Source organism: Mauremys mutica, chromosome 13 (assembly GCF_020497125.1).
Source record: "Mauremys mutica isolate MM-2020 ecotype Southern chromosome 13, ASM2049712v1, whole genome shotgun sequence".
NCBI classification, from domain to species: Eukaryota; Metazoa; Chordata; order Testudines; family Geoemydidae; genus Mauremys; species Mauremys mutica.
In genome coordinates, this window is record NC_059084.1 from 32,084,435 (window position 1) to 32,109,039 (window position 24,605).

General features: G+C 47.5%; 1 protein-coding gene across 7 annotated transcripts in view; it reads left to right on the forward strand.

Moving 5' to 3' along the window:
- CPNE1 (copine 1) overlaps nucleotides 1–24,605 on the forward strand; it is a 98,680-nt gene that overhangs the window by 33,895 nt on the left and 40,180 nt on the right. For 4 of the 7 annotated variants that reach the window (XM_044986473.1, XM_044986475.1, XM_044986474.1 and 1 more), the window contains 2 exons: nucleotides 19,456–19,584; nucleotides 20,821–21,000. In XM_044986473.1, coding sequence (XP_044842408.1) covers nucleotides 19,456–19,584; nucleotides 20,821–21,000 — 309 coding nt within the window. Of the gene's footprint in view, nucleotides 1–14,145; nucleotides 14,262–15,783; nucleotides 15,808–19,455; nucleotides 19,585–20,820; nucleotides 21,001–24,605 lie in introns of those variants that run through there. The other 3 variants (XM_044986472.1, XM_044986471.1, XM_044986477.1) reach the window with 2 other exon arrangements.

Genomic DNA, 24,605 nt, shown 5'->3' on the forward strand with positions numbered 1-24,605 from the left:
TGAAGGGATTGCTATATTGAGATATTGTATCAGTCCATTACTTATCATGGCAAAAGCTCAAGATACAAGTAATACAGTAACTAACTTATACTGTACTGCAGGGGTCGGCAACCTTTCAGAAGTGGTGTGCTGAGTCTTCACTTATTCACTCTAATTTAAGGTTTTGCTTGCCAGTAATACATTTTAACGTTTTTAGAAGGTCTCTTCCTTTGTCTATAATATATAACTAAACTATTGTTGTATGTAAAGTAAATAAGGTTTCAAAATGTTTAAGAAGCTTCATTTAAAATTAAATTAAAATGCAGAGCCTCCCAGATGGTGGCCAGGACCTGGGCAGTGAGAGTGCCACTGAAAATCAGCTTGTGTGCCGCCTTCGGCACATAGGTTGCCTACCCCTGCTGTACTGTTTTACCAAAAAGAATGGGAGAGTAGATTCCAAAAACATATGGCTTAGGGAGGTAAAGCAAGGAAACCACATTGCTCCCCCAAAATGAACCCTATTATTAAAACAAGTGAAGACTTAAGAATTCTAGGACTTACTGTGGGCTACTCTAGAATTCTGAATGAAGTAGCAAAAGAGCAAGTAGGGTATCTAGCAGAAGTATATTTACACTTCTGTTTGGAGTGAATATACCTTCATCAGACCTTGAGCCCTCTATTCACATACAGGCAGCAGAAGTACAAGCTTCCTCAAACTACTCCAGCCATGTGCTTCCAATCTGACCCATATAGCCCTCCAGTCTCAATAGGACTGTGCAATCTTTGGTCTTCCTGCTGGAACTGATAATTAGGTTGCACGTTATGATGATGATTTTCTGATAGACATGTTCAGGAACTAGACTGATATCATTTAACTTAATACAGTGCACTGAATAGCTATGAGATGTAGATGGGTTTTGGTCACTGCCAAAATGAACGTAGCAGATGAGGAAACTAGCATGAGAGCTCCGGCGATTTCGGCTGGGCAGCAACAAATAAACATGTGTTGAGTCTCAAGGTTTGTCAATTTAGATAAAAGTGTGGATGTTTATCTGAACCTATGAAGGGGTTACCCTTCCTCTAGTTGGTCCTCTTGTATGCTGCCTCCAGTGGCAATAAAATCTTTCCCCTTACTACTAAGATGACAGTTGTTTCAGAAAGAATAGTCTTCAAGGGAAGGCTCCTCTCTACTTTCCTCAGGAGCAGCTGGACTAGGTGTGAGGTCTTGCTGTCTCTCCACTAGACCCTGTTTACTTAACATTACATTTGGTACTCTACTTTGATTAGACCCAGAAGATGATGTTCTCATGGGAAAAGCCACTTACCCTTTGAAAAGAAAGATCTGTTCTGCTTCGGAACTTCCCAGATAAACATGGTTCAATCTGAGATACCTTTCAAGGCAAATCCTCACACCATAGCTAAAAGTGAGCAACAGCTGGGCCCGGTTGAGACTTTGGGTGTGGCCACATCCTATTATGATAACATTTTTAAGTGCCCATCACTGTGGCATCTGAGCTCATGTGGTTTAAATTAAGATATTGGTGATTTTAATGAGAAAGTAGGAAGATGAGGGATCATTTGGGAGGTAAGGCTGAGTTTCACTTTTTTTTTCTTTAAAGATTCAAATAAGTCTTCATTTTGTGAGATGGGGCAGTTTCATATTTGCTTGTCCGCTTTTATTACAATTTTGAAACATGCATTTATGTATTTGATTTGTACTGTGTGCAAACACAAATCAAGGAGTAATGGTTGTCTTCCTGCAAAGGATGCCTGTTACTGAAGCCTAAACAGAGATGGTTCTGTTTTGCTGAGCAGCCCCTCCTTCTACTTCATTAGGCTCTACTTTGTCCTGTATCTCTGAGTGCACTAATAGGGCTGAAAGTGGAAATTACTCTTTCTGGTATTTCCTTTTTTGTGTGGCATTTTTACTGCTGGCAATATGTAAAGTTTAAGAATCCTGGCTAAGAAGCCTGGGCTAACTGACCTTTTTACCCTTCTCTCTTTCCTAATGATAGACATTGTAGAAAGTTGTACTGAAGTGTCTGCTCTGGGGAATCGGAGTAAATATATTAGGGCTGCAAAGAACTACATAGACTTGAGATTACATCTGTTCTATACTCTATGCTGGGCTGGGGAAGGGTATATAGGTGGATTTGGAAAAAGGATCTTGAGTTCTGTTGTTAGCCTGACTTGAGAGAAACTGCTTAGTTTGTCAGGGGTAATGGTAGACTTTTGAAGCTGTGTGCACAGCCCATTTGTAGTTGAATGCTACCAAAGAATGTGACACGGAAGGTCAATAATAGCAATATAGGATAATAGCTTACTCATGTGGGAATTAAACTAAGGTGTCTTGTCCACTTTTCCTAACGCTTCACTAAAATCTACTCTACATCAGTTTTTATACCCTCTCAACACACTACGATCTGAGTGCTGTACAGTACTGTATTAAGCAACACGACTAATATCCATCACATATGGATTAAATGATGTTCAGTCTTGAGTGATTGGCGAAATAACTGTATTAAATTATAAAACATACTTAAAAGGCAAATTAATTTTTTGTTAAAGAAAATGACTTGCTACAATGAGTTGAATAAGATGACTAATGATTAAATATCTGTAGCTTTATATGTGTACTGACTCAGTCCTCAGAAAGATTAAATAGACCCTCCCCAATTCTGATAATGCTAAATAAACAAACATATATATATATATATAGAGAGAGAGAGAGAGAGTTTATCCATATATATATATATATATATATATGTATATATATGTATATATAATGTGTATATATATGTATATTGTTATAGTACTCATTGTAGTAACCTCATTTACAAATACTGTACTTTTGGTTTACTACAGTTTGCAACAACTTTTTGCAACCTGTTAATATATTTTATTAAATCTTAGGCCTGGTCTACACTAGGGGGCGGGGTTTGAACTAAGGTACGCAAGTTCAGCTACGCGAATAGCGTAGCTGAACTCGAAGTACCTTAGTTCGAAGTACTTACCTGTCCTCACGGCCGTGGGATCGAAGTCCGCGGCTCCCCCGTCGACTCTGCCACCGCCGTTCGCGGTGGTGGAGTTCCGGAGTCGACGGGAGCGCGTTCGGAGTTCGATATATCGCGTCTAGATGAGACGCGATATATCGAACTCCGAGAAGTCGATTGCTACCCGCCGACCCGGGCGGGTAGTATGGACGTACCCTTAGTGACATTTACAATGCTCAGTTGGGTTACTGGCATGCATCTCTTTATAATTCTTCTGGGTACAGAACATAAACAGAACAGCAATTGCAGATTTAAAAACTGGTAATTTTACCACAGAAGTTAACTAGATTTTTGTTCCAAGACACAAGAAGTATGTCACTCTTCCAAAACTGATCTGTCAGAGATAGTGATCACCTGCCAATGGTTATTCATCTCCCAGAGGATTACAGACAGAAGTCATTCCTTCAACATAATTCTAAGGCTTTTACTCTTTGCTGTGTGTCTCAGGCACTGGTTCTGCCTCACCCTCCACACCATGTCAGGGGTCTCACCCCCACTTGGAGCTATTGGGTTCCAATATGGGGACCTGCATGGACTTTTCTAAACTAAAATCCTAGTTTAGATCTGGTAAAAGCTGCCACCACCCAATAAGGTACGTGTATTGGGACACAGTCCTTCCCCAAAATCCTTGGGGATCCCAAGAGCCCCAAATCCATGGAGTTCTTACACCCAGGAGAAATAAACCATTCCCCCCTGCTGCCTCCCCCCCCTCCCTTTTCCTTGGAGAGATACCGGGATCCACTACAGAGGGATGCTTCCCTCCTCCCCTTTCCCTGAGAATCCACCCAAGGAAAGATCAACCAAGTCCTTTACAGAAAAGATTTATTAAAGACTAAAAAGAAAGTAATTGTCTCTGTAACCAAGATGGAACAATACACAGGGTCTAAACTTATCAATCTCTGGAGAGAATTCCCCCTCCTTTCTTTCTCAGTAAAAGCAATAACAGTACAGAATTAAAGAAATTCTATAGCAAAACACAGAATTGCAAATACAGAAATAAAAGTATAAGAATACTAGTTCCTTGCTAATACTCACTAGCTTGAATAGAAGAATTTATTGCAGAAACCTGGGAGGACTTGATTAAGATGTCTGGACTCCCTCAACTCCCAAGAAAGACTCTCTAAGAAAACAAAGAACAGGAGAAAAAAAACTTCCCTCCACCGGGATTTGAAAATATCTTGTCCCTCATTGGTCCTCTGGTCAGGTGTCCACAGGTACTGCTTGTTAACCCTTTACAGGTAGAAAAAAACCCTTAACCCGTAACTAACTGTTTATGACACGCCCCCCAAATCGCCAACAGTGGGAACCACTGGCGGTGATTTTCTCCTAGAACTGTAAAATAAACAGATTACTATAACACATGCAGTATTACATATACTACTAAGCATGTAAACATGTGAAGAACACTTTTTAACCACTTGATTCTGGGAAACTTTCACGAGAGAGTGTATCAGCAACTTTGCTGGAAGCTCCTGAAATGTGTTGAATTTCAAAATCAAAGTCTTGGAGAGCTAAGCTCCAGCGGAGAAGTTTCTTGTTGTTTCCCTTGTTAGTCTGAAGCCACTTTAGTGCAGCATGGTCGGTTTGTAGCTGGAACCGCCGTCCCCAAACGTATGGGCGTAGCTTTTCCAGGGCATACACAATGGCATAACATTCTTTCTCACTGATGGACCAGTGGCTTTCCCTCTCAGACAGTTTTTTGCTGAGAAATACGACAGGACGGAAGTTGTGATCCCGTCCTTCCTGCATTAGAACTGCTCCTACCCCACGTTCAGATGCATCGGTGGTTACTAGGAAGGGTTTGTCAAAGTCCGGGGCCCTTAACACAGGGTCAGACATGAGCGTCGCCTTAAGCTGGGTAAAGGCTTTCTGACACTCATCAGTCCACTTAACAGCATTTGGCTGCATTTTTCTGGTTAGATCAGTTAGTGGGGCAGCGATTTGGCTGTAGTGTGGTACAAATCGCCTGTAATATCCGGCCAAGCCTAAGAAGGATTGGACCTGTTTCTTTGACCGTGGGACAGGCCAGTTTTGGATAGCCTCCACCTTGGCCTGTAGGGGGTTAATGGTTCCTCGACCCACCTGGTGCCCTAGGTAGGTCACTCTGTTTTGGCCTATTTGACACTTTTTGGCCTTAACAGTTAGTCCTGCCTGCCTGATGCTCTCAAAGACCGTTTCCAGGTGTTCTAGGTGTTCGGGCCATGAATCAGAAAAAATGGCCACATCATCGAGGTAGGCAACTGCACATTCTCCCAATCCTGCTAGTAGACCATCTACCAGCCTTTGGAAGGTGGCGGGTGCATTCCGCAGTCCGAACGGAAGCACATTAAATTCATACACCCCTGCATGGGTGATGAACGCAGATTTTTCTTTGGCGGGTTCATCTAGTGGTACTTGCCAGTACCCCTTGGTTAAATCTATTGTGGAGATGAACTGGGCACGTCCCAATTTCTCCAAGAGCTCATCGGTGCGTGGCATTGGGTAGTTGTCAGGGCGGGTTACCGCATTAAGCTTTCGGTAGTCCACGCAAAAGCTTATTTCCCCATCTGGTTTGGGAACTAGAACCACTGGAGATGCCCATGCACTGGTAGAGGGGCGGATGATACCCATCTCCAGCATGTTTTCAATCTCCCGTTTTATAGCAACTTGGGCATGAGGTGACACCCAGTAGGGTGGGGTTCTAATCGGGTGAGCATTACCTGTGTCAATGGTGTGGTACGTTTGCTCAGTCCGTCCTGGGTTGGCTGAGAACAAAGGGCCGAAGTGAGTGCACAGCTCCTTGATCTGTTGCCGCTGTAGACGTTCCAGGGTTGTGGAGAGGGTCACCTCTTCCACACCACCATTTCTTTTTCCTTCGTAGTAGACACCTTCAGGCCACTCAGCGTCATCTCCTCCCTGGGCTGTAAACTGACAGACCTGTAATTCTCTGGGGTAAAAGGGCTTTAAAGAGTTAACATGGTACACTTCAGGTTTTAAGGAGGAATTAGGAAATGCAATGAGGTAGTTAACAGCTCCCAGGCGCTCCTGGACCGTGAATGGTCCTTCCCATGACGCTTCCATCTTATGGGCCTGTAGCGCCTTTAAGACCATGACCTGGTCTCCTACCTTGAAGGAACGCTCTCTGGTATGTCTATCATACCAGACCTTTTGCTCTGCTTGAGCATCCTTTAGGTTCTCTTTAGCAAGGGCCAAAGAGTGTCGGAGGGTGTTTTGTAGGTTGCTTACAAAGTCCAGAATGTTAGTTCCTGGAGAAGGCGTAAACCCCTCCCATTGTTGCTTCACCAACTGTAATGGCCTCTTAACCTCATGGCCATACACAAACTCGAATGGTGAGAATCCTAAACTGGGATGTGGTACAGCCCTGTAGGCAAACAGCAATTGCTGCAACACTAGATCCCAATTATTAGAATGTTCATTTACGAATTTACGGATCATGGCCCCCAAAGTTCCATTAAACCTCTCCACCAGGCCATTGGTTTGGTGGTGGTACGGGGTGGCAACCAAATGATGCACCCCATGAGCTTCCCACAGGTCTTTCATGGTGCCTGATAGGAAATTTGTTCCCGAATCTGTAAGAATGTTGGAGGGCCAACCTACCCTGGCAAAAATGTCAGTTAAGGCCTGGCACACAGTTTTAGCCCTGGTGTTGCCTAGAGCTACTGCTTCCGGCCATCTGGTAGCAAAGTCCACAAAAGTCAGTATGTACTGCTTTCCTCTGGGGGTCTTCTTTGGGAAAGGACCCATAATATCCACAGCTACTCGCTGAAATGGGACCTCAATTATGGGAAGTGGTTGGAGAGGGGCCTTGACCTGATCTTGGGGTTTTCCTACCTTTTGGCATACCTCACAAGACCGGACGTAATTGGCAACCGCCTTGCCCATCCTCTCCCAGTCGAAGGACCTTCCCAACCTGTCTTTGCTTCGGTTCACCCCAGAATGGCCACTGGGATGATCATGGGCTGAGCTTTTCCCGGTACTTAGTTGGAACCACCAACCGTTTTTGAGGATGCCAGCCTTCCTGGTGTCCACCAGAAAGAAGCTCTTTATATAAAAGTCCTTGTTCTACAACAAACCGGGATTGGTTAGAAGAGCTGAGAGGCGGTGGGTTGCTCCATGCCGCCGCCCAAGCTTTCTTAAGGCTGTCATCGGCTACCTGCTCAGTCTGGAACTGTTCCCTTGAGGCTGGAGACACCAGTTCCTCCATAGACTGTGGACTTGGGCTTGATCCCTCTGGAAGCGATGTAGGTGATGAGGTCGTTTCCGTTGACTGTGGACCGCTCTCCACTGGTGCACTAGGTGATATTTCAGGCTCTGGCTGAGCCTCTTGGGTAGGGTTGTCTGCTGTTTCTGCCAGTTCAGGCTCGTTGGTGCCCTCTGGCGGTGGAGTTGCCAGCGCTGGAGTAAGTGCTGACACTGGTTGTTCTTCCAGTTCCGGTTCTGGGACTGGAGGTACTATGGCTGCTGTAGTTGTTGGCATGGGATCCGGTTGCACCACCTCTGTCTGGGTCTCTGGTAACACAGACGGGGTTTTGGTGGATGGCTCAGGGACAGGGATGGGTTCGGCAGCTCATCTGGTTTGGCTGCGTGTAACCACTCCCACTGTTTTGGGGTGCTCAACTTGGTTGGCCAAGTCTTCCCTTATTAGCATGGGGATAGAATAATTGTCATAGACAGCAAAAGTCCACTTTCCTGACCAGCCCTTGTACTGGACAGGCAATTCTGCTGTAGGTAAGCTTACAGATTTTGATATGAAGGGGTGGATTGTCACTTTGGCTTCCTGGTTGATGAATTTGGGGTCCACGAAGGCTCGGTGGATAGCTGACACATGTGCTCCAGTGTCTCTCCATGCGATAACCTCCTTTCCGTCCACTCTCAAAGTTTCCCTACGGTGTAAGGGTATTTGAGAGACATCTAGGTCTGGGTTTCTCTGGTGTGAAGGTGCAAGGAGTTGCACTCGGTTTAGGTTCTTTGGGCATTTGGCTTTGATATGCCCCAGTTCATTACATTTAAAACATCGCCCAGTTGACGGGTCACTGGGCCGATGAGGATTACAGGAGACTGGTGAGGTAGAAGAAGAGGTAGGTTGCGGCTGTCCTTGGGTTGTAGGTGTGGGCTTGATTGGTCCTCGATGGTAGGGTTTAGTGTCGGTGTGTACCCTGTGGGATTCGCTCCCCTTGACAGTAGCTTTCTTGTTCTCTGCTACTGCCATCCATTTGGCTCCAATCTCCCCTGCCTCAGTGAGATTTTTTGGTTTTCCATCTTGTATGTAGCGTGTAATGTCCTCAGGAACACCATCCAAGAACTGCTCCATCAGTATCAGGAGGTTTAGGTCGTCTATGGATTTAACATTGGCTCCTGATAACCAGGAAAAATACTGCTTTTCAAGGTAGGAGGCGTGTTTTGGAAATGACACCTCTGGTTTCCATTTCTGGGCTCTGAAACGCTGACGGGCGTGATCAGGGGTTATGCCCATTCTGTATCTAGCCTTGGTTAGGAACAGTTTATAGTCGTTCATTTTGTCCTTAGGCATTTCAGCTGCCACCAGTAATAATTCTCCGCAGAGCTGTGACCTCAGCTCTACCATGTATTGGGGTTCAGGGATGCTGTACCCAATGCAGACCCTTTCAAAGTTTTCTAAGAAGGCCTCAACGTCATCACCTGTCCTGTAGGCGGGAAATTTTTTCCGAGCAGGTTGATCAGTAGTTGGAAGAGGGGTTGGATTGGCAGGATCATGCTGCTTAGCCTTTTCTAATTCCAGAGCCTGCCGGTGGGCCTCCCTCTGGATCTCCATTTCTCTGTCTTTTAACTGCATTTGTCTCATGTGCTCCGCCTCTTTGGCTTCCATGTCTCTCTTGTGGTCAGCCTGTTTGGCTTTTTCTTTTAGTTCCTCCCTGGCCATTTCTGCAGTACTCAGTTCCATCCGTCTTTGATGTTCTTTTTCTTTTTCTTCAGCCTCCAGCCTGGCCAGGTCGAGTTTGTCAATTGTTTCATCATTACTCATGATTGTGTGTCTTCTGGTGCTGGCCACACCCCTCTGCAGTCAGTGAACTGTCTGTGTTGCTTGCTTCAGTTCCTAACCCTGTCTATCATCGACTAAACAAAGAAAAATCAAATCTATTGTTTTGCAAATTGTGTTCTGCGGGAATGACTGTGCTTTTGACGGAGAAAGGAAAAAAAAATTTTTTCCCCCCTCCTCCCAAGAGCAAGACAAACCGGTTTAACCAGTGTCTCTCGCCCTTGCTAAGTAGCTCTCAGTATGGGGTCTCCTGAAACAAAGGCTTGTCAGAAAACCTTACCCCTCCTTTTCCTCCAAGGTGCTTTTTGAAGCAACCAGAAAGAAAACGAAAAGAAAAAATCCTTCTCTAACAAAGTATGTCAGAGGACTGTATTTCCTCCAGCTAAACCTAGCTGAAAAACTGCTCCAAAAAACAATCTTCCCCCTCCTTGCTCCCAAGAAGGTGGAAAACCTGTCTTGCAACTCTCTCTCGCAATTGCTAAGTACCCTCTCAGCAGGGTGTTCCTTGTAACAAAGCCTGGTTAGAAAAACTGTATTCCCTTCAGCCAACCTAGCTGAAACTCCTTCTAACCCTGAAAACTGCTTCAAAACTGCCTTTTGGTAGAAAAGCCTTGCCTCTGTATGGCTCTCAGGTTCGTCACCGCTGCCAACCATGTCATAGGTCTCACCCCCACTTGGAGCTGTTGGGTTCCAATATGGGGACTTGCATGGACTTTCCTAAACTAAAATCCTAGTTTAGATCTGGTAAAAGCTGCCACCACCCAATAAGGTACGTGTATTGGGACACAGTCCTTCCCCAAAATCCTTGGGGATCCCAAGAGCCCCAAATCCATGGAGTTCTTACACCCAGGAGAAATAAACCATTCCCCCCTGCTTCCTCCCCTCTCCCTTTTCCTAGGAGAGATACCGGGATCCACTACAGAGGGATGCTTCCCTCCTCCCCTTTCCCTGAGAATCCACCCAAGGAAAGATCAACCAAGTCCTTTACAGAAAAGATTTATTAAAGACTAAAAAGAAAGTAATTGTCTCTGTAACCAAGATGGAACAATACACAGGGTCTAAACTTATCAATCTCTGGAGAGAATTCCCCCTCCTTTCTTTCTCAGTAAAAGCAATAACAAAGAAATTCTATAGCAATTAACTATAGAAGTTAAAGAAATTCTATAGCAAAACACAGAATTGCAAATACAGAAATAAAAGTATAAGAATACTAGTTCCTTGCTAATACTCACTAGCTTGAATAGAAGAATTTATTGCAGAAACCTGGGAGGACTTGATTAAGATGTCTGGACTCCCTCAACTCCCAAGAGAGACTCTCTAAGAAAACAAAGAACAGGAGAAAAAAAACTTCCCTCCACCGGGATTTGAAAATATCTTGTCCCTCATTGGTCCTCTGGTCAGGTGTCCACAGGTACTGCTTGTTAACCCTTTACAGGTAGAAAAAAACCTTAACTAACTGTTTATGACAATCTCCCAGAGGATTGCAGACAGAAGTCATTCCTTCAACATAATTCTAAGGCTTTTACTCTTTGCTGTGTGTCTCAGCCACTGGTTCTGCCTCACCCTCCACATGATTGACTGGATAGACAAGTTTAGATATTCCATGTCTTGGAATGACAAGAGGTTAAAGATAGCTTTCAGAGATTTTCCTGTAAGCCTTATTTATCTCATGGCATGTAATAAGGTAGTCAGACACCTTTTGCTCTGCCTTGGAAGCATATATACAGACCAAATAGCATCAAAGGACTCTGAAGACAAACTGTTTGGCAGCTATTTTGTCCAGGGGATTCCCCAAAGTAGCTGTGAAGCCCAAGAAATCCGTGCTATCCTCCATTCCTCATAAATGGGACTTTCATTCTTTTTGCAACAGGACAGATTTCTAGACCAAGCCTACTTGATACCAGCAGAGAGATTTCTATTGCAAAAGCAAGTGGAATAATTTAGAAGATGGAAGAAAATCACCTTAGACAAGTAGGTCTAAGAACAGTTCACAAGGAACACTTGTGTGAGCTGCTGAATATTAAAACAAATGTTCAAGCTTTGTCTACAGTGGGAAACTGAATCATTGCTGACACTTTTCAGCAGTGTTTCTCCCTGAAGTAGCAAGGACAACTGCTTAAGTGCTGGCGTAGACATAACTCCTCTCTGTCTACTTAAAAGTTCCCTAAGAAGGATGGCCTTGAGTTTAAAGGCCTGGAGTTGGAAGCAGTAGATCTAAGTAAGATTCCTGGCTCTGACACAGACTTCCTGTGTGAACTTGGGCAAGTCACCAACTTTTCTACTTCAGTTTCTCATCTGTAAAACAATAATACCTCACAGGAGTGTTGGACTCGTGTATTTTCTCATGCTCAGATAATGTAGTGATGAACACCACAGAAGAAGCTAAGAATAAATAAATTTACATAGAAATACCACAAGAGTGGCACACCTTGGATATACACAAAGGCACTGCAGGATATGTTTAGAGACCTGTCACTCAAGAAAGAAGGACAAGAAAGCTTGAAAATCTTCTGAGTTGAACCGGAGCATGCTGAAGTTCCAATTTTGCTAAGGGTTTATTGGCTAATCTGTGTGAGGATTAATCACTTCACTGGCAGAAAGCTCTTATGCATCCTCCCTAAACACCTGCGTTCCCAGAACACCCATTAGCTTGATTTGAGCCCTAGGATCATTTTAGCCTCTGATTTGTCTGTCTGTTTGTCTCTGTCTGAGGGATTGGAAACACCTACAAGATCTCTATCAACCCTACAAGGCAGCCATGTGGTGATAGTGGTATTTGCAAGGAGTGTGCCACAACCTGCACTGCCTCAGTAATCTCTTAAAATCTGTCTACATTCAGCATCCTAGTGGCTCTTTTTATTATGTAGTTATCTTCTCTCTTTTAGGCGCTTATTTCACATCCCTTCATAAATTTTGTTGGATGTGAAGGGGCTCTAAAATGGAAAACTTCTTGCTTGCCTGATCATTTTCTTTTTTGTATATTTCATACCCACCAATCTGACCCACAACGGAGGATTAAGATTTTAACTAATTTCTTCAAATTGAAAGACTCAGGAAAGGGAGAAAACTGCTTAAAGTACCATGAAGTATTTGTTGTGGTTAATATTTCAGAGATCTACTCTAGCATTAAGCACTGTAGAGAACTCTGTATGGCCAAGCAGTTTCAGAACATGTATATTTAGTTTTCAGGTACAATCCTCAAATTTTGTGGGGGTTCAGCAGGAGGGATTTTCTACTCCCTTGGAGACAACTCTGCTAGTTGTCTTATCTGTTTTCTTATCTGTACTTGAGGGCTGAAGAAAGGAAACAAGAAAACTTCCCTCTCCCAAAACCAGCTCTGTAAGAAAACTTCATTTAAGATTTCACTTCAACTAGATTTTTCTGCAGTAGTTGACATCACAAGCACTTAAAGAGCTCTAGTAAATGCTTTGTTCATCCAGGGCTATATTTATAAGGAGGACTGCATCGCTTCTGGATGACTGACACCATCATCACCCTCCTCCCTAAACACCTGTGTTCCCAGAACACCCATTAGCTTGATTCGAGCTCTAGGATAATTTTAGCCTCTGATTTGTCTGTCTGTCTCTGTCTGAGGGATTGGAAACACCTACAAGGTCTCTATCAAGCATTCTTAAAACTACAATACCCACTTGCTGAAGTGAAGAAGCAGGTTGACAGAGCCATAAGAATACCCAGAAGTCACCTACTCCAGGTCAGGCCCAACAAAGAAAGTAACAGAACGCCACTAGCCGTCACCTTCAGCCCCCAACTAAAACCTCTCCAACACATCATCAAGGCTCTACAACCTATCCTGAAGGATGATCCATCACTCTCACAGATCCTGGGAGACAGGCCAGTCCTTGCTTACAGACAGCCCACCCCAACCTGAACCAAAAACTCACCAGCAACCACACAACAAAAACACTAACCCAGGAACCTATCCTTGCAACAAAGCCCATTGCCAACTCTGTCCACGTATCTATTCCAGGGACACCATCATAGGACCTAATCACATCGACCACACCATCAGCGGCTCATTCACCTGCACATCTACTACTGTGATATGCCATCATGTGCCAGCAATGCCTCTCTGCCATGTACATTGGCCAAACTGGACAGACTCTATGCAAAAGAATAAATGGACATAAATCAGATGTCAAGAATCATGACATTCAAAAAAAACCCAGTCGGAGAACACTTCAGCCTCCCTGGTCACTCAATTACAGACCTAAAAGTTGCAGTACTCCAACAAAAAAACTTAGACTCCAACGAGAAACTGCAGACCTGGAATTAATTTGCAAATTGGACACCATTAAATTAGGCTTGAATAAAGACTGGGTGTGGATAGGTCATCACACAAAGTTAAAAGGATTTCTCCATGCTAATTTTTCCCCTAAGGTTACTCACACCTTCTTGTCAACTGTGTGAAACTGGCCAGCCTGATTATCACTACGAAAGTTTTTTTCTCCTGCTGATACTAGCCCACCTTAATTGTTTAGTTTCCTTAGTGTTGGTAGGGCAACACCCATTTTTTCATGTTCTCTGTGTGTATATATCTTCCTCCTGTATTTTGCACACCATGCATCTGATGATGTGGGTTTTAGCCCTCGAAAGCTTATGCCCAAATAAATGTTAGTCTCTAAGGGTCACATGTCCTCGTTCTTTTTCCTCGAACTAATGTTTGTTTAATTCAAACTGGTCAGTTAGCTCTCCGCATGGAGCGAACAAATAGGCGCGGCTCACTCACTGTCACCAATGGAAGCTGCAACCTTGGCGTTTTCCCCGGCTTCTGCTCTCAATCTCGGCGTACTCCTGCCCACCCTTGCCAGGGTTCCTCTTCGCCCTTACCGGGATCCTTGCCCCCTCTTCAGCCGCTACCCCGACTGCGCTTCCTAATAGCCTGCCCTTTCCAGTCGCTGTTGGGAGCCGCCCAAGGAGCTGGCAGTGCCCCTCGCCGGGGCTGGAGGGAGTTTTCTGCTGCAGGCAGAACAGACTCTGGAGTTCGTGGCCCCTCGCCGAGCAGCTGCTGGGGTCCGGCGCCTGCGGCGATCCGGGCTGGGGGGCGTTCTCCTCCCCCGAGCCAGGCCGCCTGGAGCAGCGTCCCCGCCCCGGGGAGGAGCTGGGAGGGCAGACGCCAGAGCCGCGCTGTCCCGCCCAGACCCCACAGCTTGTCAGCTGCTGCGCTGGGTGCGGTTCGCGCGGGAAGAGCGGAGGTGGGTCGGGCCGGGGCACCCCACAGCGCGCGGGGTGTTGGGGGCAGACGGCGGCGGCCCAGGTCTGCCTCCCCTGCTGCCCCGGGGAGAGCGGAGTGCGGGCTGTGCCCGGCTGCACCCCGGCATGGCAAGGGCCCCTTGCGGGTGTCGGGCGGGGGCGGCCTCCCGGGACTGGCCGCCGTAGCTGAAGGTGGTTGCGGCTTCGTGTCGGTGCGCTGGGGCGCAGGAGGGGGTGAGAGGCAGCCAGCCTCCCTTTCTGCTCCGGGCTCTCCTCTCCGCCTCCCGGAGCGCGGCGCTGGCTGGGCCTGAGCATCCCGCGAGCACGGGCCGCCTTACGTAACCCGGTTGTGTGTCCCGGGGGTCCCGGAGCGCCGCGTTCATTGTTTGCAGAAGTGGATCTCATCGAGCCCGATGTTTGCCTAGTAGAGGCTGGTGTTAAATTTGTGCCATTCTGCACGGGATTTTCCATCAGTTTATTTGTACTTCAGACCACTCGTGCACCAGGAGGGCTCAGCCTCTGCCAGCTGAGGCTTTGTTTTCCGATGTCACAAAAGGAGTACTTGGCAGGCTGGACAGTTGGCATAGGTCACCCTCGGACTGAAACAACAAAATACTGCAGGGAGAGCAAACGGAATTAGATAACTGATTATATTCTACAAAGGATTCTCTAGCTCCTAAAAGAGAGATCTGGAATCCTATAAAATGCAATGTAAAACTGTACACACATAGGCATGGATTGCCAGGTTAGCCTGCAACCCTGTTTTTACATCCTGGCTATCAGTTCAATATTCCAAACAGTTTTGAGCAAGAATAAGACGCTGAAGACTTGTTGCAGGAGGACATAATCTCATTCACTGATTTGTAGAACCTTGAAAGACACACACGCACGCACACACAATTTGATATATAAAGGGAAAATATTAGCTTTGACTGAATTAAACTTGTCCAGACACACACACAGTTGAGAGCTCTTAGTAACAGAGCAACATCAGAAAAAATGTAAACTCTGGGGTGGAAAAAGATTCTTAGACTATAAGCATCCATAGGTAGAGGATCGTCTTTCTCCTTTTTCTCAGGAGGAATGGGAATAAGCCTGGTATCTGAATTCACAATAAACAATCTCAGACAAGGGGATATTTGCTTTTAAATAATATTTATTCCTGTACTTTAAACATTGTATTGTCTATAGATTTTCTTCATCAGTGACAGTATAAGAGATTTTAAAAAGATTGCTAGTAGAATTTTGGTTGTAAATTTAAGATTAGCTGTGGCTCACTTTGTCTTTAGACTGTATTTACAAGACATGAAATTGTCAAATTTTAAAAAAATCTGCCGGTGTTAATCCTAGCTAGCCATTGCATTCAATGTTTGTTTGTTTGTTTACAAAATAATATTTTCTTGAATAAAATATTGAGACATTTTATGTTTTAGTGCTTGTGGTGAAAATATATTTAGTAACCCGTAGTTTTACTTTGATTGATAAAGTTGCTTTTATTTTCTTAGAGAATGCAGTGGTTGCAAGGTCTGTTACTGGACCCAAACCGAGGTATCAATTAATACAAATTATATTTACTGTAATTTTTAAAGTAAGGGAACTCTTGTTCTGAAGTTTGTATATCAGAATATTCTGTTGCAATGCCATTCTGTTGGTCTGTTCACTACCTTGTTAATTTTCATTCCTGCCAAATTAATAGATTAGAGAGACAAGGGGGGGGTGAGGTAATTTTTTTTTTATTGGGACATCTTCTGTTTGTGAGAGAGGCAAGCTTACATAGAGAGCTCTTTGGGTCTAGGAGTGGTGCTCGGGCATGTCTACACTACAGAATTAAGTTGACTTAAGTTAGGTTGACATACAGCTACTGCAGTAATTAAATTGGCTCTTTGTGTCCACACTACGCTCTTTCTGTCAGTGGTGCGCATCCTCACCAGGAGTGCTTGTACCCATTTAAGTGGGGCACTAGCAGCCGGAGCCCCAGAGCAGTGGGGCTCTGGGCAGTAACAAGCAATGTAAGTAACACAGTGTCTGTGCATCACCCCAACTACATCGACTGAAGCGCTACACTGCTCACAGAGGTGGAGTTAAGTCAGTATAGTGGATGACTTACATCGGCGGAAGGGACATTTTAGTGTAGATGCTTATGCAGTTTGGTCGATGTAAGGTCACTTACGTGTAGTGTAGACGAGGCCTCAGTGTTGCATCTAAATAAAAGGATGGAACAGAAAAGGAGTTAACACGTGTTGCAAGAAACAATTCATGTGAAGTGTGCAATTAACATCTCTAGAGTCATAGGACAAAGGAGAGTTAGTGAGTTAGAGTTTTACAGAGCCATAAATCCAATGTCTTAAGTTCATGGTTTTTGGTGTCAAGTTGAGTTATGAATACAAGTTCAGCTTTTTTAAGGTGTTGTGCAGGTTTCCTTTGAGGCTAAGGACTGAGAGGTCAGGTCTGGAGTGATTTATGAAAAATGTTCACACTTGGGCAATACGGTGTTTGTCTCATCATTTTTCTGTGTGAATTCACTTGAGAGCATAGTGACTGTCTCATTTCACTCACGTGGTGGTTGTTGGGGCATTTAGTATACTGGATGAGGCACCACTGACAAAATGGGAATTTTCTTAATATTTTGTATGACTGTTGTGGTGCCTCAGTTTCCCTTGTGTGTTGCACAAGTATCTAGGTAGTGGGACAACGGTGTGTGATCATTGCAGAGACCCCTAGAGAGCAGGTGTGACTGCACTCTAACTGCCTGGGCCCAGACAATGACCAGACAGTCTGTATCCTGGCAATTGATGGCCGGGGCTGATCCTCTGCAAGAAACCAGCCGGTTGCAACACATGGGAAAACAAAGAGAGAGGTGAAGGCCAGGTGACTAGTTTGCTGAGAAAGAGACAAAGGATGGAGATGGGGCAACTGGGCATGACTGAGGCACTGCTAGATGCTGATCAGTCTCCTGGTTGGGACTCAGGCAGGAGGAGCCTAGGGGTCTCGGTCTCCCCAAGATGGACGTTGCTGAATCTTTCTGCTTTCTGTGCTAACAAGATCTGTTCTACGCTGTATTCCAGACAACTAATAAACCTTCTGGTTTGCAACACTGGCTGAAAGTCACTGCTGACTGCGGAAGTTGAGGGTGCATGGCCTCTTTGGAGGCACGTAAAACTTCTCCTGGTGTCCTGTTGAGGTGGGCTCACTGCGGGGAGCTCACAGCATCAGGTCAGACCCAGAAGGCGCTGAAGCAGAGGAGACTTGCCTTAGTGAGAGTGTGCCCTGAGGCGTTGTCTCACTACAAGAGGGTCCTGTCTGAACATCATTCAGAATTAGGGTTGCCAGGCATCCGGTTTTCGACCAGAATGCCCGGTCGAAAAGAAACCTTGGCAGTTTTGGTCAGAACTGCTGACTGGGCCGTTAAAAATCTAGTCAGCGGTACAGCAGGGCTAAGGCAGGCTCCCTGCTTGCCCTGGCTATGCGCACTCCCTAGAAGCGGCTGGCATGTGCGGCCCCTAGGCACAAAAGCAACCAGGGAAGCTTTGTGTAGCGCTGGCTCCGCAGCTCCTATTGGCCGGGAAACGCAGCCAATTGGAGCTGCGGGGGTGGCGCTTGCAGGCACAGGCAGCACGCACTGTGCAGAGCCACCTGATCGCCCCTGTGTCTAGGAGTCAGACATGCTGGCCGCTTTCAGGAGCACCCTGGAGCCAGGTCAGGCAGGGAGCGTGCCTTAGCCCCGGTACCCCACCCACCCAGAGCAGCCTGAGGTAAGTGCCGCCCAGCCGCCGTCTGTACCTCAACCCCCTGCCCTACGTCGGAACCCCCTCTTGCACCTTAACTTCTTCCCAGACCCCAGTCCCGCACCCCAACTCCCTACCCCAGCCCTGAGCCCCCTTCCAGAGCCCACACCCAATCTCCTATGCCAGCCCCCTCCTGCACCCCTACCCCAGTCTCCTCCCGCACCGAGATTCCCTCCCAGAGCTCGCACCCCCTCCTGCACTCCAACCCCCTGCCCCAGCCCTGAGCCTCCTCCCACACTCCAAACCCCTGGGTCCCAGCCCAGAGCCCCATCCTGCACCCCAAATGCCTCACCCCCAGCCAGAACTGTCACCCCCTGCCCCAACCTGGAGCCGCCTCCTGCACCCAGAACCCCTCATTTCTGGCCCTACCCCAGAGCCTGCACCCCCAACTGGAGCCCTCACTCACTCCTGCCCCAGCCCAGTGAAAGTGAGTGCGGGTGGGGGAGAACGAGCAACGGAGGGAGGGGGGCTGGAGTGAGTGTGGGTGTGGCCTCAGAGAAGGGGAGGGGCAGGAGTGGGGCCTCAGGGCGGGGGGCGGGGCAAGTGTGTTTGGTTTTGTTTAATTAGAAAGTTGGCAACCCTGTTCAGAGTGGTTTCAGAGCACTGAACCTGTGCACCCATGGCAGTGTTGTGATAGGCATGTGTAGGACCCACGGATGTTGAAAGGTGTGGTGTGTGGGGTATTGATCATTGTAGCAGTGGAGACGTGTCTGGAGGTTTTGTATCTGTTCGGGCAGGGTCTGGTGCCTCTTTGAGTTGGGGTGCCCTGCTCTGTGGGAGGTTGCTTCTTATGATGAGCTTGCTGAAGTTGGGGGTTTGTTTGAAGGCCAGAAGAGGGAGTTGAGGAAAGATTTCTATCAGGATGTAATCCCCATTGAGTATGGATTGTAACTGTTTGATGATACCCTATATGGGTTTCGCTGTGGGGTCGTAGATGAGAACTAGGGATGTGCAATGAGGGAGTTCAGGCAGATTCTCTCGGGGTATTTGGGTGGTCTGTTCCATGATGCAATCTACTTCTCTGATGGAGTGCCATTATTTGGTGAAGGAAGTTTTAAGTGTGTATCCCGGACTTTGTAAATTAATCTTTCTAAATGACTGTGTATTTCAATCCTTGTGTACAATTTTCAAGAATGAAATGGAATCCTTGTTTTACAGGTACCTAGAATATAAACACTGGAATTGAGAATCAACTTGTGAGCTTTGTCCCCTTCTAAAATCATAAGAGAAATTCTTGGGAGATGCTCCCAAGCATCCTCTAGCTGAGGTGTATTTATCCTACTTAGGTTCTGTTTGCTGTGCTGTGTGGCTTGCTATGTGTCACTGTTATGAATGTGAGGGATGTGGTTTTATTGATAAGTACTTTATCAACACTTGCATTTATTCCTTTTCTGAACTCTTTTTTCTGCAGATGGCTCAGTGTGTGACTAAGGTGGAATTGTCCATATCCTGTGAGAATCTCATTGACAAAGATGTTGGTTCAAAATCTGACCCTCTGTGTGTCTTACTCCAAAATGTGGGAGGTGATCAATGGGCAGAGGTAAAAAGTAGCCTATAATCTCCAGTTTTGCATTATCATACAGAAATATGTATTTTCAGAACATGACCTAACTGTAAATATTTCCACTTGTTATTCTTCCTAGTAATTGTGTAATTTGCTTAATTAAATCCTGCAAATATTTACAAATTAATATTTGGTCAAAAATGTTGTGACTTTTAAAGTTCATGTCTCTCAAGTGTGATGGAGTAAGAATCGTTTGCTTTTTAACTTGGAGAAACAACAGGAATGTTTGTTTTTCTGTTAGGATATGCCATGTGCTGCTGCTTTTCCCCTGGGAGGTGGGCAATCAGCACATAGTACAGCGTTTCTCAAATGCGGCCACCAGGGGCTTTCTTGGGGCCACAACCTCCTGGGCTGTGATGGGGGAGGGAAGAGGGAGCAGCGGCCCCTCCCTCTCCCTGGTGCTCCTAGATGCACAACCTTGGTATTTGGTTGCTGGGGCTTCCAGCAGGGGTTGGGCCCTGCCCCCCTCTGGAGATAGCTGAGGCACAATGCTGGAGGAGCAGGCAGCCGGTGAGTTCCCCACCTTTCCAGGGGTGCTGGGGCTCAGGCTTTTAGCTTCAGCCTGAGGGGTGGCGGGGGAGGCATGCTCTGGCTTCAGGCTCCGGCCACGAGGCTTTGGGTTCCGTCCCCCGCAGGGCTTCAGGCTCCAGCCCCCGGCTGCCAAACCACCATTCCCATTGTCCCTGATTCCCTCATCCAGGGCTTAATTTGTCCCCAGACTTGTGGGGCTGAGTAAATCTGCTGTGAAAAGTGATACTTGTATGTTTGTTAATATCACTTTTCATAGCGGACTTATCAGTTAACAATAAATAAATTACAGTGAGATGGCTGTGCGTATTTATTTGTTTTCCTAAAGCTAAATAAATATTTTAGGAAAAAGTGTGATCAAGAGTTGGTGGCTGCACTCTGAGGCCACCAAATAATTTGTCCATAGTATGTCAGTGGCTTTTTTCATCAAATTTCAGATTATCTCTAAGCCAAATTTAATGGCCATTGATTATATAGTTTCTTTATTAACATGCAGGGACTACAAAGTTGCAGAGCTGTCAGGCTCTGTGGCAGTGGCTAGATTTAGCAGCCTGGACCCTCAGATATGGTGCATATAAAGGCCAGAGAAGAAGTGTTTGGGGGTGAGGGATATAAAGAGTTTTGTGGGAAGTGTGGTTAATATGTTTATATATAGTGATCATCTCCATCTCTTTCTTTGCATAGTTGGATCGAACTGAAAAGATAAAGAACTGCCAGAAGCCTGAATTCTCCAAGAAGCTGCTCATTGATTATTACTTTGAGAAAGTGCAGAAGCTGAAGTTTGGCGTATATGATATCGATAACAAGTCCTATGACTTAAATGATGATGATTACCTTGGAGGGGTTGAGTGTACACTGGGACAGGTACTTGCAGAAATTTCATCTCTAATGTTCTGCAGAGTAGTGATAAATGTAGGTTTAAATCTGAAAACAGGAGAAACATAGGTATCAGAAGCTTTGACATACTTGAAGTGAAAGAATTCAATCCTTTCAACTGATCTTATATAGGCCATGTCTACATTATGGGTGCTATAGTGGCACAGCTACAGCACTGTAGCTATGCTGCTGTAGCGCAGTAGTGTAGACGTTTCCAACAGTAACAAAAGGGGGGTTTCTGTTGCTGTAGGTAATCCACCTAGCAGCAGTAGCTAGGTGCCTACCTTCTGTCCACCTAGCTGCATCTACACCAGGCCTTAGGTCAGCATAGCTAAGTCATTCCAGGGTGTGCATTTTTTAGCCATAGCTATGTCAACTTAATTAAAAGTAGGGCAGGCCTTAGAAAAAGAGTGTGTGCCACTAGCTTAAGTCTGAAGTGGCTTGGAGTCCTAAAACCTTGAAGGGCATGGTGACCAGAAATAATCAGTTCTTCTTTGAGTGCTTGCTCATTTCATTTCCAATTAGGTATGTGTGCAAAGTCTTTGGAAGTATCAGAGGGGTAGCCGTGTTAGTCTGGATCTGTAAAAGCAGCAAAGAATCCTGTGGCACCTTATAGACTAACAGACGTATTGGAGCATGAGCTTTTGTGGGTGAATACCCACTTCGTCGGATGCATGTCATTGGCCCGGCCAGGGGGTCTCTCCTCGGTAGCCCTTGCTGTAGCCGGCCGAACTGTGGTTAGCCCGGCCCTGGCTCAGGGCGGGGGCAACACCGCTAAGTCTGGGTTCGGGCCCTCAGTCTTTGGAAGGTTTTTCCCTAGCAGCACCCATCAGGTCGGCTGTGGAGCACCTGGAGTGGAGCCTTCATGGCAGTGAATATAGGTCCCTGCCGACCCACTGCATCTTCAGTTCCTTCTTACCGCCAGTGAGGGTCATTAGAACTGCAGTTGCTTGCTTTCGCAAGTGCTTCCCCATGTCTTCATAGTTTCACAGTTTTCATAGCCTCTTCTGTAGTTGTAGTTACAGTTACAACTAGTTAATGGTAGTAGGAGTGGGGGTTTCTCCCCTCCAAATCCTTCCTTTCTCCCTTTGGGCTTCAGGGCATGCCTCGATCCAAAGGATTTAAACGCTGCAGAATCTGCCACAAGCCTATCGCAATGGGCAGCTCCCATGACTCTTGCCTCACGTGTCTGAGGGAGGTGCACGAAATAGATTTGTGACGGGTTCTGCCCAAGGATGAAGAAAGAGCAGGACTTCACGCTGAAGCAAATCCTGATGGAAGCAGACCATTGTCCCCAACCAGCCCTGGGCTGTCAGGATCAGTGTACAAGAGTTCGCCGGGGCTCGACCCTCTCCGGGGCGGTGGGGAGCCACGCTGGCTCACTACACCCCGTTGGTTCCAGGGAATTGGCCCGGCCAGGGGGTCTCTCCTCGGTAGCCTTTGCTGTAGCCGGCTGAACTGCGGCTAGCCCGGCCTGGGGGCAACAACACTAAGTCTGGGTTCGGGCCCTCAGGCAGGGCTGAGCAGTAGCAATAGTTTTAAGCCCAGGCCCTAGGTCAGGGCGGGGCAACAAACGCTGAGTGAGGGGGGCTCAGGCCCTCTGGCAGGGCTGAGCAGTAACAACAGGCTCCGGCCTCCTCAGGCCAGGGAGAGGGGGAGTCTGCCATCCAGGAGTTAGGTGGCAGGGGGGACGCAGGCCCTCCCACTCCACTGCGTCCCAGCCCGGGGCCCTAGCAGCGGCTGAAGATCCGCTACTTAGTGGGGATCCTGGCCGCAACACACTGACATAGGCTCTGGTAGTGCTGCAGCCAGACTGGGGTCGGCTGCCCCCAGGCTACTTCCACACTCCCCCTCGGGCCCTAACTGAGTCCTGGTGTTGGCCTCTGGGGGATCCAAGAGCATGGGTTCGTCGGGGCAGGGGTTGGTTGGCAGGTCCGGCAACTCCTCTGGATAGCTGGCGCAGAGCAGGTCCGGCAACTCCTCCGGATAGCGGGCGCAGGGCAGGCCCGGCCCGGCCAGGCTGGGCAGCCGCCTCAGGCTGCAGGAGCTTCGCAGTCGCAGGCTCCACTGGGGACATCTGCTCTCTCTGGCGGCTGGGCTCCTACTGAGCTCTGAGGGCCGGCCTTTATAGTTCCAGGTCGCCGCCTGACCTTCTGAGGGCTGGGCTCAGAGCTCCCTAGTTCCGCCCACTCCAACCACCGGAAGGGCTCTTCCTCCTCTGGGGCGGTGGGGAGCCACACCGCCTCACTACAATCAGGCACCGACCATGTCCTTGCGGAGTGCTCTGGCCTCTGTGTGTGTTACAGTGCTGAGGAAGGACTCTGGCCATAGAGACCCTCGGCACCAGCACTCCATTGCACCAAAGCCTGTAGAAGCAGCGTGGCACCACTCATGCTCCCCAGTGCCACATAAGCAGCATAAGAAAACAGACAGGGGCTGGCTCTCGCCCACATTGAGAGCTACCGGGTTGGACAATGCTGCTGGAGTGCATCCTGCGCAGGAGCGCCCAGCACCGTCAACTCAGGAGCCAGCACTGTTGACTTGGGGTCCCGCAATGGGCTGTTGAGTCTGGTGCCAGTGGACTCTCCTGACCACGAGTGCCAGGTGAAGAAGCTATAACTCCCTTCCACCCCAGACGCTTTTGAAGCCACAAGGGACTTGATTGCCATGACGGCTCCACAGTCCCCCGCCAGCTGGGATGGGCGTCCTGGGCCGCAGTGTGTGGCACGGTCTAGAGGCAAACCTGCTGTGATGAGGCGTCCACCTTCCCTGAGGCATTGCTCTCCGCAGCACCGTTCCCTGATACTGGCCCAGTGGCACCATTCCCCAACTCCATCCACATGGCACCACTCTCTGGCACCAACCGCATGGCACCATTCTCCGGCACCATCCCGCTCAGCACCGCTGTGGTCTTTGCGCTCCAGGTCTCCGTCATCGGACTTGGAAGCGGAGCCCTACTATTCGAGAGACAGTCGGCACAGGCAGGATGCCGGGATGGTGCTGTGTCAGGCGCAGTGGCAGAGAGCTACGCAATGGCAATTTTGGACCCTGTGGGCCTACCATCAGGCCCAGGGCACAGTCTACAGGCATTCCCAGTCTATGGCCTCAGAAGGACGTGCACCTCTGCTAGCCAGGAACCACCCCACACCTTGGGGCTCCAAGACAGTGTCCGTTTGCGGTGCAGAGCCGGGTCCAGCTCCTGCACCCACTAATGGCACCAAGGCTGCGGTCGGCACCGAGAGTCATGGTGCCAAGCAGGATGACTCTGGAGAGCCATGAGGGCCTGGTGCTGCCTCTACCTTCGTCGTTGTCGTTGCCATCGCCTGACGAAACCGTGGCAGGGTCTTCCTCCTCCAGGCCACCCCCTATTGCTAACAGGGTGCAGCAGGACTTGCTGCGCAGTATTGACCGCAATATGGCACTCGAAGCTGAGGAGGTGGTCGAGTCAGAGGACCCAATGGTAGACATTTTAAAACCTGAAGGGCCATCCAGGATAATACTGCCCCTTATAAAGACCATTCCAGCCACTACAAAATCTCTGTTTCAGACCCCTGCCTCTGTCACCCCAACACCCAAGGGTGTGGAGAGGAACT